General features: G+C 32.9%; 1 protein-coding gene across 1 annotated transcript; it reads right to left on the bottom strand.

Annotated features, from left to right (window-relative positions):
• Nucleotides 1-584: 584 nt before the first annotated feature.
• Nucleotides 585-2,510, bottom strand: LOC107764326 (uncharacterized). Its single transcript, XM_016582883.2, has 2 exons — nucleotides 2,314-2,510; nucleotides 585-1,424 (listed from the first exon to the last, which is right to left on the bottom strand). The coding sequence occupies exon 2, from the start codon at nucleotides 1,380-1,382 to the stop codon at nucleotides 720-722; it is 663 nt and encodes a 220-aa protein (XP_016438369.2). The 5' UTR covers nucleotides 1,383-1,424; nucleotides 2,314-2,510; the 3' UTR covers nucleotides 585-719.
• Nucleotides 2,511-14,929: the final 12,419 nt, after the last annotated feature.

Here is a 14,929-nt window from a genome sequence, read left to right on the forward strand (position 1 = left end):
TTAAACAAATATAGTTTGCTTACAAACGTCAATTATGTCACTTATGGATCAGGCCATTGAAGGAGGAATTGCCATCAAACATTGCAGCAAGAGATTCTCCAAACCTGAAGTCTTTTTTCATGTGCTGTACCAACATATTAGCCGGCAAAATCCACATACATAAGTGCCACACTTTTTTCATCTTTCACAGCGAAGTCTTCACAATCACATTCAATCTACATACACAAAAACGATGTAGACACGAAAACAAGCCATAATTGTTGTCCCACTAATCACCATTATAATTAGTTCATAACTCATTACTTCAGCAAATCATACACTAACTATCACGTAAGAGGAGCCACACTTGGCCCTGTAAGTATGAAACACCAACTTGAGAAAAGAAAAGAAAAAGTAAAATGGCTAACCGGGAATGAGGTATAAAATAAAAGGTACATGTACATATAAATCAAATATTCGACTAGAGGCTTCTTGAATACCTTTTTTCCGCAGGGAAAGGAAAAACTAGGTTAGCACTCGTACTCCTTATCACACACATCTTAAGGGGAAAAAAATATGTTACACGGAAAATGCGAAGTTCAGGATCCGCTAATCACATCAGTTCCTTTTTATGTAGCAAATTTATCATGAGTGCAAAAGTTCAACATATTTACAACAATTAAGAATGATTAATACTAGTATCAGGAACCAGCTGCCTGAGATGAAGAGGGAAAGTTTATTCAGTAACTAAACAAACATAGGAACACAAGAAATCCAACAAGTAAGAACATAAGCTTCAGATTGTTATCTGCCTGTCCTTGGGCTGGCCGTGCAGCATTATGAACATTCACCCCACGATATGCAGGAGGATATCCAAATGGGTAATTAGATGTTGCACCAAATGCAGTTAGACTGGGAAATCCATGAAACTGAAAACTGAACAACGATGGAAACAACCCACCAAAACCAGCAGACATTGTAAAGTTACCAAAACTAGCAGTTGCTCCTGGAAAAAATCCTCCCACATGACCAAAACTGAGATTAGGAAAAGCATTGGATACTGGCGGAGGAGCTGTTTCAGGTCTTTGCCCTGCTGGCCTGCTAGGAATTTCAACCCCAGGGATTGGTTTCGATCTTGGATCAGTTGAAGTCCTCCCTCTGCCATACAAAGGGACTAACTTCTCCTCTTGTATAAGGGCCTTACAAACAGGACATTCATGGGATTGTGAGTGAAGCCGTAGCCATCTATAGAGACATGGCCAACAATAGAGGTGACCACAAAGTGTCACAATAGGGTCTTGTGCCAATTCAAAACAGATGTTACATTCAAAATCACCAGCATCATTGCTGCTATTTCCTGAGGAAGAAGAACTCTCATATGCACTGGTAGTTGAGTTCTGCATTTCACCAGATATCTCTTATTGGCACACAGATATGCACTTCACCTGTCAATCAGGAGGAACCCAGGATTAGTTACAATATCAGCAACCAACATTCCTCGCACACAACATAAAAATTTTAAAAAATAAAAAAAGATAGAGTCAAAAGGCACTACAAATGAGATTAGCAAAATCCAGATAAACAGGATGAATGGCAGATCAGCATAAAAAAGCAGAAACCTTAAACATGATATCCGCCATAATACAATTAAAAATGAGAACTTTTTTCTTTTGCTTGAGCATATAATACAATTAAAATGAAAAAAAAAAACTAAATTAAAATGATATATTACAACTATAAAATCACTAACTCCAATTCATATATACAGCCTGGAAATTTGCTGAAGCAAAAACACTCACAAAATAGTCGAGAGAATAAGAAAGAATCGAAATTGATCCATACATTTTTCGAAAACGAAAAAACGCAAGGTAAATCATGGATCAACCAAGCTAGAAAGGAAGAATTTCACTTCTATTTCATTTCTTAAGTCATTGAAAAAATCTCTAAGTTTGAAGTGACTTGTAAAGGGAAATTTTGCTAAATCGAATATCCAACTAATTGCTATAACCCTGAAATTGAATTAAAAATAGCTTTTTGGACGGGAAATTAGGCGCACAACAAGAAAACCTAAATTATAATCGTGCCCCTTGTACAATGATGTAAAGCTGAATTATCTATAACCATAATTCAACCTAATAAATTGTGAAATACTACAAATGTTCCTATACAGATAAAGGAAAGAGCTATAGCTTGCGATTGCCTTAAATTCAGATCAGATCACATAAGATGCAAATTAAAAAATTAAGATTTACATAAAATTCAAAGAACTGACGCAAAATAGTTCAAGAATGAGGTGAAATTGAATGATTAATAGAAAAGAATTGTAAAACTTACCGATTTGGAAAAACGAGAATGCTGATGGCTTCAAACTGGAATTATTCTCCTGATTTTTGGTAGTAATAATATGTATAAAAGCATTGAACCCAGATAGAAGATTCTAGGGCTTTCTACATGCTTTGAAATCAAACGTGTTTCGCGGATTCGAAATCTACAAGTCAAGCTTCCTAGGAGAAAATTTAGGACACTGTCAATAGGAATCTTCTACGGGCTTCACTCCTAACTTCAGCTCAGCCCCACCTTTTGTTTGGGCCCCATAATTTTCTCAAGTCCAGTTAAAACCCAACAACTGTTTGGAGTACGCAATGCTTGCTGTAGTGTTCCTTCAATTTAAAGTGTGAATATTTTTTTATTCGGTTAAGAAAATAATTACTTTTTTATATTTAGAAATAATTTAAGTTTAAGGGGAGAATTTCGGGTCAAGTGTTAGCCTGTCACTTGTGTTTGTTTCTTTGTGAGGTTATTCTCTCGATATTTTTGCACTCTCTTTTATATAGTGGATTGCTTATATCCTCCTGTAGAAGTAGGTCAATTGACCGAACAACGTTAACTGTTAGTGTCTCTTTTGGTATATTTCTCTTTTGTTATCTGATTTATCATCGTTCAAGATTTGCTTTACTAGTTTCCGGATGACATCTAATTATTTCGATCTTAACAAGTGGTATCAGAGTGAGGTTCAATACAAGTTCATCTTGATGGGTTTAGTTATAGCCGCAACCTATTTGACGGTAATCATGATTTTTGTCTGAGAAATTTGACCGAAATGCTACTCACGTTGAGAGAAACTTTGTTGTAGAGGTTTGGAGATGTGACCTGTTGAAGGTTATGTGAAGTAGATGGATGAAGTTTATTTTGTTAGAAAATTCAGGTCAAGGGGAAGAATTGTTAGGTATTTGTTCTGATTTTCTTAGCATATTTGATTTTCCTATCCCATGAAGGAATGAGCAACATATTTACCATAATTAAATTTTCCTTTTCTTATGTTTTTATGATCATAAAAATGCTATGATTTTCAAACACCCACAAATTACAAAAGTATTTTTTCTTTCTTAAATTTTGCCTCTAATCAAATAAATTATATAAACTGATATATACTTCAAAGTCCTGCAGATAAATGTAGCTTTTTTCTTTCTGTTCTTTGGTTGGGGGGGGGAGGTGGGTTGCCTTTTCTTGGAGGATATATATTATATCCTTTTCTTTTGAGGCCACTGCTAAAACTAAAGTTTGCATTTCAGCCTAAGGCAAACATTTGTTTTACTAAAAGATGTTTTTTATGTTTAATTTTTTAGGGTCAAATGATCTGTTTGTAATAAAATACATGAAAATCATGGGGAGATAAGGTTTTGAATACCAATAAAGACGAAAATATTAAGTGATTTATTTTTCTTCGACTTACTCCTTTGTATAAGTAGAGTTATTCAATACTTTTGTTGGTAATAAATTACAATAACTCGATAAAATAATAAGAAATATGCACAAGTTGGCCGGACACAACCTTTGCGGTGCACTATATCCATTAACAGAATTTTTATATCTATACTATATTAAAAGTACGAAAACGCTTAACGAAATGTCATTCGCATTTTTTACCCTTTAAAATATATTTTCACATTAGACAAAATAGTCATTTATGCTTTTTCCTAATATTTAGGAGTTTTAAACCAACTATATTTTGTGTACTAAATTTTTTCTTTTTTGAAATATTCACTTTTCAAAATTTAGGATTCTAAATATTAGGACTTTGAAATCAACTCAAAATTGATTATTAAATCTTTCCTTTTTAAACTAGGTACTAGGTGAGAAGTTTTAATATTTAAGTCCTAATACATAAATATATTACGTTAACAAAATATGACGTCATTGTTAAAGATTTTTCTATGAATTGAAGTTACATAGAAACGATAAGTAATAGAAACGTAATTTGTGTTATCATTAGTTTTAGGCTTTAAAGATCTTTTCAAATCATATTTTCAAGGATGTGAACTATATATATGAATACAATATATATTTCTATATTATATTTGTATTACTTTTTATTCAAATAATATATTATTATTTATCATTTTTTTGTATAAATTTTAAAAATATACTCAATAATTAGAAGAAATAACTAATAATATAACGAGAGAAAGAGAAAAAAAATATTGGTGAAAGTTAATAACAATAACAATGATTCTACAATTTTACTCTTGAAAAAAATTATTATCTTTTATCAATTTGTTAATCATGTTTGAGTCTTCTAAAATGAACTTGTGAATAACTTTTATAACAAAATCAGAAAAAACTCTTAAGTTTTCAAAGATTATATATAATTGCTGAAATTGGAAAAGAAGCATGATAACTTATGAATTTAAAGTGATTGAATCATAAAATTGAAATAAATTTTAAGTTAAATATATTGACTGATGATTGAGAACTTCGATGAAGATTCGTCATTTTAGGGAATATTAACTTTTATTTTATAAATCAAACATGATATTTAATATATTATTTATAAAAAAATTACTGAGATATTATACACGCGCCAAGCACGTATCATAAGACTATGTGCATTCGCCTTAGCGAAATGTCGTTCGCCTTTTTTACCCTTTAAAATTAGAGTTCACATTGGATAAAATAGTCAATATTAAATTATTTTTCTAATATTTAAAAATAGTCATATAATTAATTGTCGTATATTTATTAATAATTATTTAATTATTTTTTTAATATTTAGGACTTTGATTTCAATTAAATTTTTTGTTAATAATTTTTTCCTTATTGGAATTAGGTAGGAAGTCCTAATATTTAGGAATTCAAAATTAATATAATTCTACTTATAAATATGGTACTATATTTTTCATCCAATAAAAAATAATTATGCACAATCTAAACATGTACTTTCAAAGTCTTATTTTTGATATTGAATGTTTTGTTAAAGTACGACAAAAAAAACATAGGTGCTTAACTGATCAATTTCTAATTCAAACAAGGATATAATAGATAACAAAATAATCCATTTGTTTGGTATTAGATGTCTTTTATCACTGAATAATACTTTTTCTCGAGAATTTAAGTTAAAAAATAAGTAAAAAGTAGTTATAATTTGTTATAGGTTTAAATTACTCTTTGTCGTAGAATTATAGAAAAATTAATTTTATCTTAATAAAACAATAGAAAAATATTTTTTTGTGAAAAAACTATGTTTGATTTTCGGAGTATATAATAGTATGTCCATTATCCTTTAATAATACTCCTTCTATAAGTTTTATGTACTAAAACACAAATACACATTTTACTGGTATAACTAGATATAAACTAACCCAATATCCATAATTATGATACTCTTTATCTATATCTATACTATATTAAAAGCACGAAAGCTCTTAGCGAAATGTCGTTCGCCTTTTTTACCCCTTCAAATATATTTTATATTAGATAAAAATATAATTTAGCTATTTTTATAATATTTAGGACATTTAAATCAATTTAAATTTTGATTATTAAACTTTTCCTTATTTGAACTATGTATGAATCCCTAATATTTAGGACAACTAAACAAATTAAGATTTTACCTTTTATAAAAAAATAATAATCTAAAACCACTAAGATTTTATTTTTATAGATCATTTCCGGGAATAAAGAATATTATTTGCCCTATGTAGTTGAAATCTCCATGTTTGCGTCATGTATTGTATATTATGACTTACAGATCTTAAATTGAGCAAATAATTATAGAGAGATTGGTTAAGAAAATGGAGTGACCCCGCAGAAGTACAAATATCTATAATCAAGTAGACATTATATAGGACCTAACAAAATTTACATAGGACCAATTATATATTAGATTAGAGTAGAATTACTCAACTTTTTATTCAAAATAATTCTTTTTAATTCTTTTTTCACCGAAGAATTTTTTTCAATTTTCTCCCTGGTATTTAGGAGCTTTAATCAAATAAATTTGTGCATAATTTTTTTCTTTTTTTAACTATAGAGAAAGTTTCAATATTAACTATCTTGTATAAATCCATTTCTTATTTAAATTATATAACGTATCAATTTAATAAAAGACAAGTAATTCCAAAATTTTAAAAAAATCCACAGAATAAGTAAGAGTATAGCTATTGTTTTTTGTAGGTTTGAATTGTTCTCTTTCATAGAATTATAACCAATTAATTTTATATAATTTAATTACCTTTGTAAACAAAAATATAGAAAGACTAAGTAGAAAACTATTCAAAGTCGACAGTATCGGTCGATACTCCTTTGATTTTTCTTATTCTTAGTTATAGAATTGTAGTCATCGTAGAATTAAACTCAATCAATTCTATATGATTTAGTTATCTTAGTAAAATAAAAACTAAAAAGAAAAATAGAGAAATTTTTTTTGTCAAAAGTTATGTTTATTCTTTAGTCAAACACTCCTTGTATAATTACTATAATTAGATATAAGTTATCCAATAACTATAGTTATTATATTCCTTAACTCAATATCAGCTTTTTAATATAAAAATAACACTTAACAATTGCACATCAAATATGTATAGCTTAAAAATATTTGTATAAATTATTAAAGGTTATACATATTGAGATGGGATACACGCGCAAAAGCGCGTACTCTAAGACTAGTACTCCCTCCGGTCACTTTTACTTGACATGTATACTAAAAATAAATATTTACTTTTACTTGGCACTTTACGCATATCAAGAGAAGACAACAATTTTTTTCCTGTTTTACCCACAGTATTTATTATCATTTCAAATCATTTTCTCAAATCCAATAAAATATGCATCAATTAATATGGGTAACATGTTAAATTATGCACTTCATTTATTATTTCTTAAGGGACGTGAAAAGTCAAAACGTGCCAAGTAAAAGTGATCGGAGGAAGTATATTAGAAGAAGATGGAGGAGTATTTTTGTTGGGCGGGGTTTCAGATGGGATTGTGTGCTTTCTATATGAAGTGTGACGGCAAAATGACACTGTATAGCCGCTGTAAAAATAATAGTCGAAAAAATGTATAAAATTTGTAGATATATATACATTCTGTATGTTATATATAAAAATTATATAAGTTTTATACACTTTTTCGGCTACCAAATATAAATAGTTTCTGGTGAGGGCTAAAAGTGATAATACCCAAGTGTGAAGGATGAATTTGATTGGGTTAAGATGGACATAAAATAGATCCAATTGAACACATTTTCATTTCACAGGCCCCAAACTCCATGTGAAAAATAAGATGAAGAAGGACGATCAATGCGGAGTGGGATTTTTTATTTCTTCTTGATTGCTAGACATCACTATGGCGCAGAAGTCCACAATTATACTAGTTGAAGGTTAAACTTGTCTAATTAAACGAGAACCCAAAATTAGAATTTGCCAATAATTAAGTCACCGAAATCATAGTTTTCTCTTTTAATTATTAATTAATAGATTGTTTGTGTATCTGTCTGTTGAAAGCTTTAAGAAACTGGAATGAAAACCCCAAAGTTATTTAGGCAAAAACTTGCTTGTGACAATTTTGTAGAACTACTTGGATGTCAATATTTTGCTTAAAATATACCTCGTTAAAGCTGAACTTTAGACACCCTTGTTTCGTAGTTGACCCAAACTTAAGTGTCGGATTCAGTTTTTTTTCTCCAGCATTTGCTGTTTTGTATATTTGAATCATGTCTTCAAAATTTAGCAGGCCAATTCCATTTATCAAACCAGCCTCATACTTCATACTCCGTCGTCTCAGAAGAATAACAAAACTACCATTTGAGATTTTTTTTTTTTTAAAAAAAAGTATGAGTACGTACTTTTATTTTCTGCAATCAATTTAGAAACAATTTTGCTATAAAAGGTTGTGGTAGGTAATCTATGTTTTTCATAAATTTAACCCAAAAATATTTGAATTTACATCGAGAGGTAGAGATATTCACAGGAGGGAATGTTCACATAGAGAAGTAGCTTGTTCGCGTAAATAATGGCACATAAATTATTTGGCGAACTCTATAATGCATGTGCATAAACTAATGTTATATGCCAATTGTTGAGGTTTTTGTTATTTAAGATGAAATAGTATTTAAAATGAGGGTGAATGGTAAATTGAGGGAAAAATAAAATTTTTGAGTAAAATTTTTAAGTTTTTCCCTCTTGACAATGAGACATTGTCTCATATTTGAAGAGGAAAAGATTTTTGGTGGATATATATATATAATTGCTCTTCTTGTAACTCTTAAAGAGTTAAGAAGAAAGCAAACATCACACCGTCGTCGTTGTCGTCGTCGCTCGCTCTGCTCGTCTCGGCTCGGCTTCGGCTTCGGATTTTTTTTTACCAAATTTATTTGTTAATAGTAAATATTAACGTAAGATTATCCGCATTTGTAACGGATATGTTCCAATCTGTGTATTGACCACCAGCTGCAATAGCAGCCGCCTAATGCTCTTCCCACCATGGCCAAGTGCTTGCTCCACAAACAAGCTAGTGCATGCTCCACCATGGAGGGTGGGGGATCGGTAGCTGTTGAAGAAAGAGGCACCAAACTGAAAACGCTCAACTTTGGCTATACATTGCACTCCTTCCTCTCAGCATTTCCATATGATTTTCTGAGTTTCTACTCCTTTGTTCTGCATTGTTTTAACTTCAAACAAAGCAACTGTAAGTGTGATTTGCTACCGAACTTTGTGTTCGCTGAAACACTGGGGTTTGAAGTACCGCTACACGAGAGTGTGATTCGTTCTATCCTGGGAGGAAATAATCCATAACCTTGGGTACTAGGAGGAGATTAAATTCCTTAAGGAAATATTGTGAATTCAGTGGGCTCGAATTAATTACTGTTTCATTACGATAACTTATATTTCCCAGAATTATTATTTAGAAATACAACAATATTGGCGGGACTAACAATCTTAAGGAATTTAATATTTATTTCTGTATTTGTGTTATTCTTATTATTCTGCAAACTAAAACCTTTGTGGTTTTGTGTACTCCCGTTTTGGAGAGTAAAGCCTTCGTGGCGTTTTGTTGGAGATTAAAATCTACGTGATTTTTACTCTAGTTTGAAAACGTTTATTAAACGTTTGTTTGTGTCATTCTTTTACAGAAAAAATGACGACTGAAAGCGAAAACCAAGCTCATCCGACGGTGACTGCCAATGCATCGACAAGCCGAACACCGGCAGAAAAATCCAAAAACATTTCTGGGATTGATTTCAAGCGTTGGCAGCAAAAGATGTTCTTCTACTTAACTACGTTATGTTTACAGAAGTTCATCAAGGAAGATGTTCCTGATCTGCGAGATAAAACTCCAGAGAATGAATGCTTTGTCGTGATTGAAGCGTGGAAGCATTCTGATTTTTTATGCAAGAATTATATTCTTAGCGGAATGGATGATAATATGTATAATGTATACAATGGCGTGGAGACGTCAAAAGAATTGTGGAATGCGCTTGAAAAGAAATATAAAACTGAAGATGCCGGGATGAAGAAATTCGTTGCCGCAAAATTTTTGGGCTACAAAATGGTAGATAGCAAGTCTGTTATTACCCAAGTCCAGAAATTGCAAGTGATTATTCATGATCTACTTGTTGAAGGTCTTGTCATCAATGAAGCATTCCAAGTAGCAGCAATGATTGAGAAGTTGCCTCCGTTGTGGAAGGACTTCAAAAATTATTTGAAACACAAACGAAAGAAAATGTCCCTTGAAGATCTCATTGTTCGGTTGAGAATCGAAGAGGACAATAAAGCTGCTGAAAGGAGAGGCCGTGGAAATTCAACAATAATGGAAGCAAATATTGTTGAAGATAACAAAAAGAGAAAGAAGGCTTCTGTTCCGAAATACAACCCAGGCAAGAAGCGGTTCAGTGGAAACTACTACAACTGTGGAAAAATCGGACATAAATCTACGGAGTGTCGTGCTCCAAAGAAAGACAAGAAAAGGGATCAAGCAAATATGGTAGTAAAGCATGATGATGTTGATAACTTGTGTGCCATGCTTTCTGAATATAACTTAGTGGAAAATCCTAAATAGTGGTGGCTTGATTCTGGAGCCACTCGCCATGTTTGTGCAGTTAGAGAAGCTTTTGCTACTTATGCTCATGCTGGACCCGAAGAGACAGTTTATATGGGAAATGCTTCAACAACAAAAGTTGAAGGATATGGGAAGATATTTCTGAAAATGACTTCTCGCAAGGTCATGACTTTGAACAATGTCCTTCATGTTCCCAAAATGAGAAAGAATTTAGTCTCTACTGGACTTCTTGTTAAGCACGGTTTTAAGTGTATTTTTGTGTCCGACAAGGTTGTCATAAGTAAGAATAAAATATTTGTAGGAAAAGGTTACCTCACCGAGGGCCTTTTCAATTTGAATGTAATAGTTGTGGAAAACAATAATAATATTTCAGCTTCTTCTTACTTACTTGAGTCAAATGATTTATGGCATGTACGTTTGGATCATGTCAATTATAAAACCTTGCGGAAAATGATTAACTTGGAAGTACTGCATAAGTTTGAATGCGAAAAATTAAAATATCAAACATGTTTGGAATCTAAGTATATTAAACATCCTTATAAGTCAGTTGAAAGGAATTCAAATCCTTTAGACTTAATTCACACAGATATTTGTGACATGAAGTCAATACCATCTCGCGGTGGAAAGAAGTATTTCATAACTTTTATTGACGATGGTACTCGATATTTGCTATGTTTACTTACTGAATAGTAAAGATGAAGCAATAGACGCATTCAGGCAATACAAAAATGAAGTTGAAACGCAACTTAACAAGAAAGTAAAAATGATAAGAAGTGATAGGGGTGGTGAATATGAATCTCCTTTTGAAGAAATATGTTTAGAATATGGAATTATTCATCAAACAACAGCCCCTTACACACTCCAATCTAATGGGATTGCGGAAAGAAAGAATCACACATTAAAGGAGATTATGAACGCGTTGTTGATAAGCTCTGGTTTGCCACAGAACTTGTGGGGGGAAGCCATTCTTACGGCTAGTCGAATATTAAATCGAGTGCCCCATAGCAAAACACAATCCATTCCATATAAAAAATGGAAAGGAAGGAAGCCCAAATTGAATTATTTTAAAGTGTGGGGGTGTTGGGCAAAAGTGCAAGTTCCTAAACCCAAAAGGGTAAAGATAGGACCGAAAACCGTTGATTGTATTTTCATAGGATATGCGACAAATAGTAAAGCATATCGATTTCTGGTTCATAAATCAGAAAATCCCGACATTCATAATAATACGGTTATAGAATCAGATAATGCTGAGCTCTTTGAAAATATATATCCGTATAAAAAGGAATATGAGTCGTTTGGTGAAGGATCTAAACGACCTCGGGAAGAAACAAAAGAAAGTATATGTAATCAGGAGGATCCAAGACGTAGTAAACGCCAAAGAACGTCTACTTCATTTGGACCAGATTTTGTGACTTTCTTATTGGAGAATGAGCCTCAAACATTTAAAGAAGCTATGACTTCTTCCGAATCATTATTTTGGAAAGAGGCAGTCAATAGTGAAATAGAATCCATATTGAACAACCATACATGGGAATTGGTTGATCTTCCTCCTGGAAATAAACCTTTGAGTTCTAAATGGATTTTTAAGAGAAAAATCAAACATGATGGCACTATTGATAAATTCAAGACAAGACTCGTAGTCAAAGGGTATAGACAACGAGAAGGTCTAGACTACTTTGATACATACTCTCCAGTTACAAGAATTACGTCTATACGGATGTTAGTAGCATTAGCTGCAGTGTATGGTCTTGAAATTCATCAAATGGATGTTAAGACGGCCTTCTTAAATGGAGAGTTGGAGGAAGAAATTTACATGGAACAACCTGAAGGGTTTGTGGTTCCAGGTAAAGAAAAAAAGGTATGTAGACTTTTTAAGTCTCTTTACGGACTAAAACAAGCACCCAAACAATGGCATGCGAAATTTGACCAAATAATATTGTCAAATGATTTTAAGATAAATGAATGTGATAAATGTGTGTACATTAAAAATGTTCCAAATCACATAGTCATTGTTTGCCTATATGTGGATGATATGCTGATAATGAGTAATGACATTGCCAATATAAATGCTACTAAGCGTATGCTCAATAGCAAGTTTGATATGAAAGACTTGGGAGTTGCTGATTTAATTCTGGGAATTAAGATCCATAAGACTCCTCAAGGTCTGGCATTGTCACAATCTCATTATATTAAGACAGTACTTCAAAAATTCAAGCACTTGAGCTTTAATGTTGCAAAGACTCCAATTGATGTGAATCATGCATTAGCAAAGAATAAAGGCCAAAGCATATCACAATTGGATTATGCTCGCGTGTTGGGATGCTTAATGTATATCATGAATTGTACACGACCAGATATAACTTGTGCTATAAGTAAACTGAGTCGATATACGAGTAATCCATGTCAATCTCATTGGATGGCAATGAAACGAGTTTTGAGATATTTAGAACATACCCAGAACTTTGACTTGCACTACAGTAAATTCCCTACGGTGATTGACGGATACTGTGATGCAAATTGGATCACCGGTTCAACTGATTCTAAGTCCACGAGTGGATATGTATTCACTATTTGTGGAGGAGCGGTATCTTGAAAGTCGTCCAAACAAACATGTATTGCCCGCTCTACAATGGAGGCTGAATTCATAGCCTTAGATAAAGTCGGTGAAGAAGTTGAATGGCTCCGGAATTTCTTGGAAGACATTTTATTTTGGCCCAAACCGTTGGCACCAATATGCATACATTGTGATAGTCAAGCGACAATTGGAAGGGCTGAGAGCGTTATGTATAACGGTAAATCTCGTCATATACGGCGAAGACATAAAACCGTTAGGAAATTACTCTCTAGAGGAATTATCACGATTGACTATGTAAAGTCAAGTGATAATGTGTCGGATCCACTTACAAAAGGCCTAACTAGAGAGGTAGTTGAGAAATCATCAAGGGGAATGGGGCTATGGCCGAGAACAAGTCATTGTAGCGGTAACTCTACCTAGAAGACTGGAGATCCCAAGATCTAGGTTCAAGGAGATCAAACAAAGTCATTAATGACGGTTAAACATTGTCAAATAAAATTTTAGTCCGTTCTCGTGATGAGACAATGTTTAGTACCAAAGATAAAGCATTAAGGCTTTTTAATGATTTCTAAATTTGATACGGGGTATATCAAATAGTGTATCTACAGGATGACACGTTTAGGAATCACCTATGTAAGTGTGAAGTGTTAGCCGCTTCAAGGAGAACTTTGTAAGGCCAGTTCTCTACGCACTTATGAAATCAGGCGGTGTTCATGGCTGAAACGAACACAACAATGAGAACCAAAGACGGTTAAGGGTTGATTGTGTGACTTATGTTTGTCTAGGTATACACCAAAGATCGACGGTTCAAAGATATCAAATCTACCGATTGACCGAGTATATCCGACATAAGTTCACTACGGAAAGATCAAAGGAAAACCTACTTATCCAGATGCGATTAATTCTTGCTTGCAAATCACACAGTTTTTCCATGCATACTTACGTGATATAGCCATTCCCCATTCATGTGGGGGATTGTTGAGGTTTTTGTTATTTAAGATGAAATAGTCTTAAAATGAGGGTGAATGAGAAATGGAGGGAAAAATAAAATTTTTGAGTAAAATTTTAAGTTTCCTCCTCTTGACAATGAGACATTGTCCCATATTGGAAGAGAAAAAGATTTTTGGTGGGTATATATATAATTGCTCTTCTTGTAGCTCTTAAAGAGTTAAGAAGAAAGCAAGCCTCGCGCCGTCGTCGTCGTCGCTCGCTCTGCTCGGCTCGGCTTCGGCTTCGGCTTCGGCCTATTGCTCTTCCCACCATGGCTAAGTGCTTGCTCCACAAACAAGCTAGTGCATGCTCCACCATGGAGGGTAGAGGGTCGTTCATCTTCAAAGCTGACTGCTATAAATATGTGCAGCAGCTGTTGAAGAAAGATACACCAAAGTGAAAACGCTTAACTTTGGCTATACATTGCACTCCTTCCTCTCAGCATTTTCATACGATTTTCTGAGTTTCTATTCCTTTGTTCTGCATTGTTTTAACTTCAAACAAAGCAATTGTAAGTGTGATTTGCTACCGAACTTTGTGTTCGCTGAAACACTGGGGTTTGAAGTATCGCTACACCTGTGTGTGATTTGTTCTATCCTCGGAGGAAATAATTCATAACATTGGGTACTAGGAGGGGATTAAATTTCTTAAGGAAACACTGTGAATTCAGTGGACTCGAATTAATTACTGTTTCATTACGATAATTTATATTTTCCAGAATTATTATTTACAAATACAACAATATTGGCGGGACTAACACCAATAACAACACATCAAATGCACTGTATAAAATATGTAAGATGTGATTAACAAGCCATTGACGCTATAAAAGATTCATGTTTGGGGTGTATTCTTGTTATTTAATTAAGGCAAGAATGTTGTATTATTAGACGTCATCCCCTGATAATTGATTAAGTTAAATGAAAATAATTCAGCTCGGAATAGTGATAGTTTTTAGAAATTTGATTGCTTAAGGCTCTAATTTTTCGTATACCACCTGGAACATAGCAAAAAAATCAAGGCAGTCTAGGCTGTTGTATTTTTTTGTTT

The sequence above is a fragment of the Nicotiana tabacum genome, chromosome 17 (assembly GCF_000715075.1).
Source record: "Nicotiana tabacum cultivar K326 chromosome 17, ASM71507v2, whole genome shotgun sequence".
Classification (NCBI taxonomy): Eukaryota; Viridiplantae; Streptophyta; class Magnoliopsida; order Solanales; family Solanaceae; genus Nicotiana; species Nicotiana tabacum.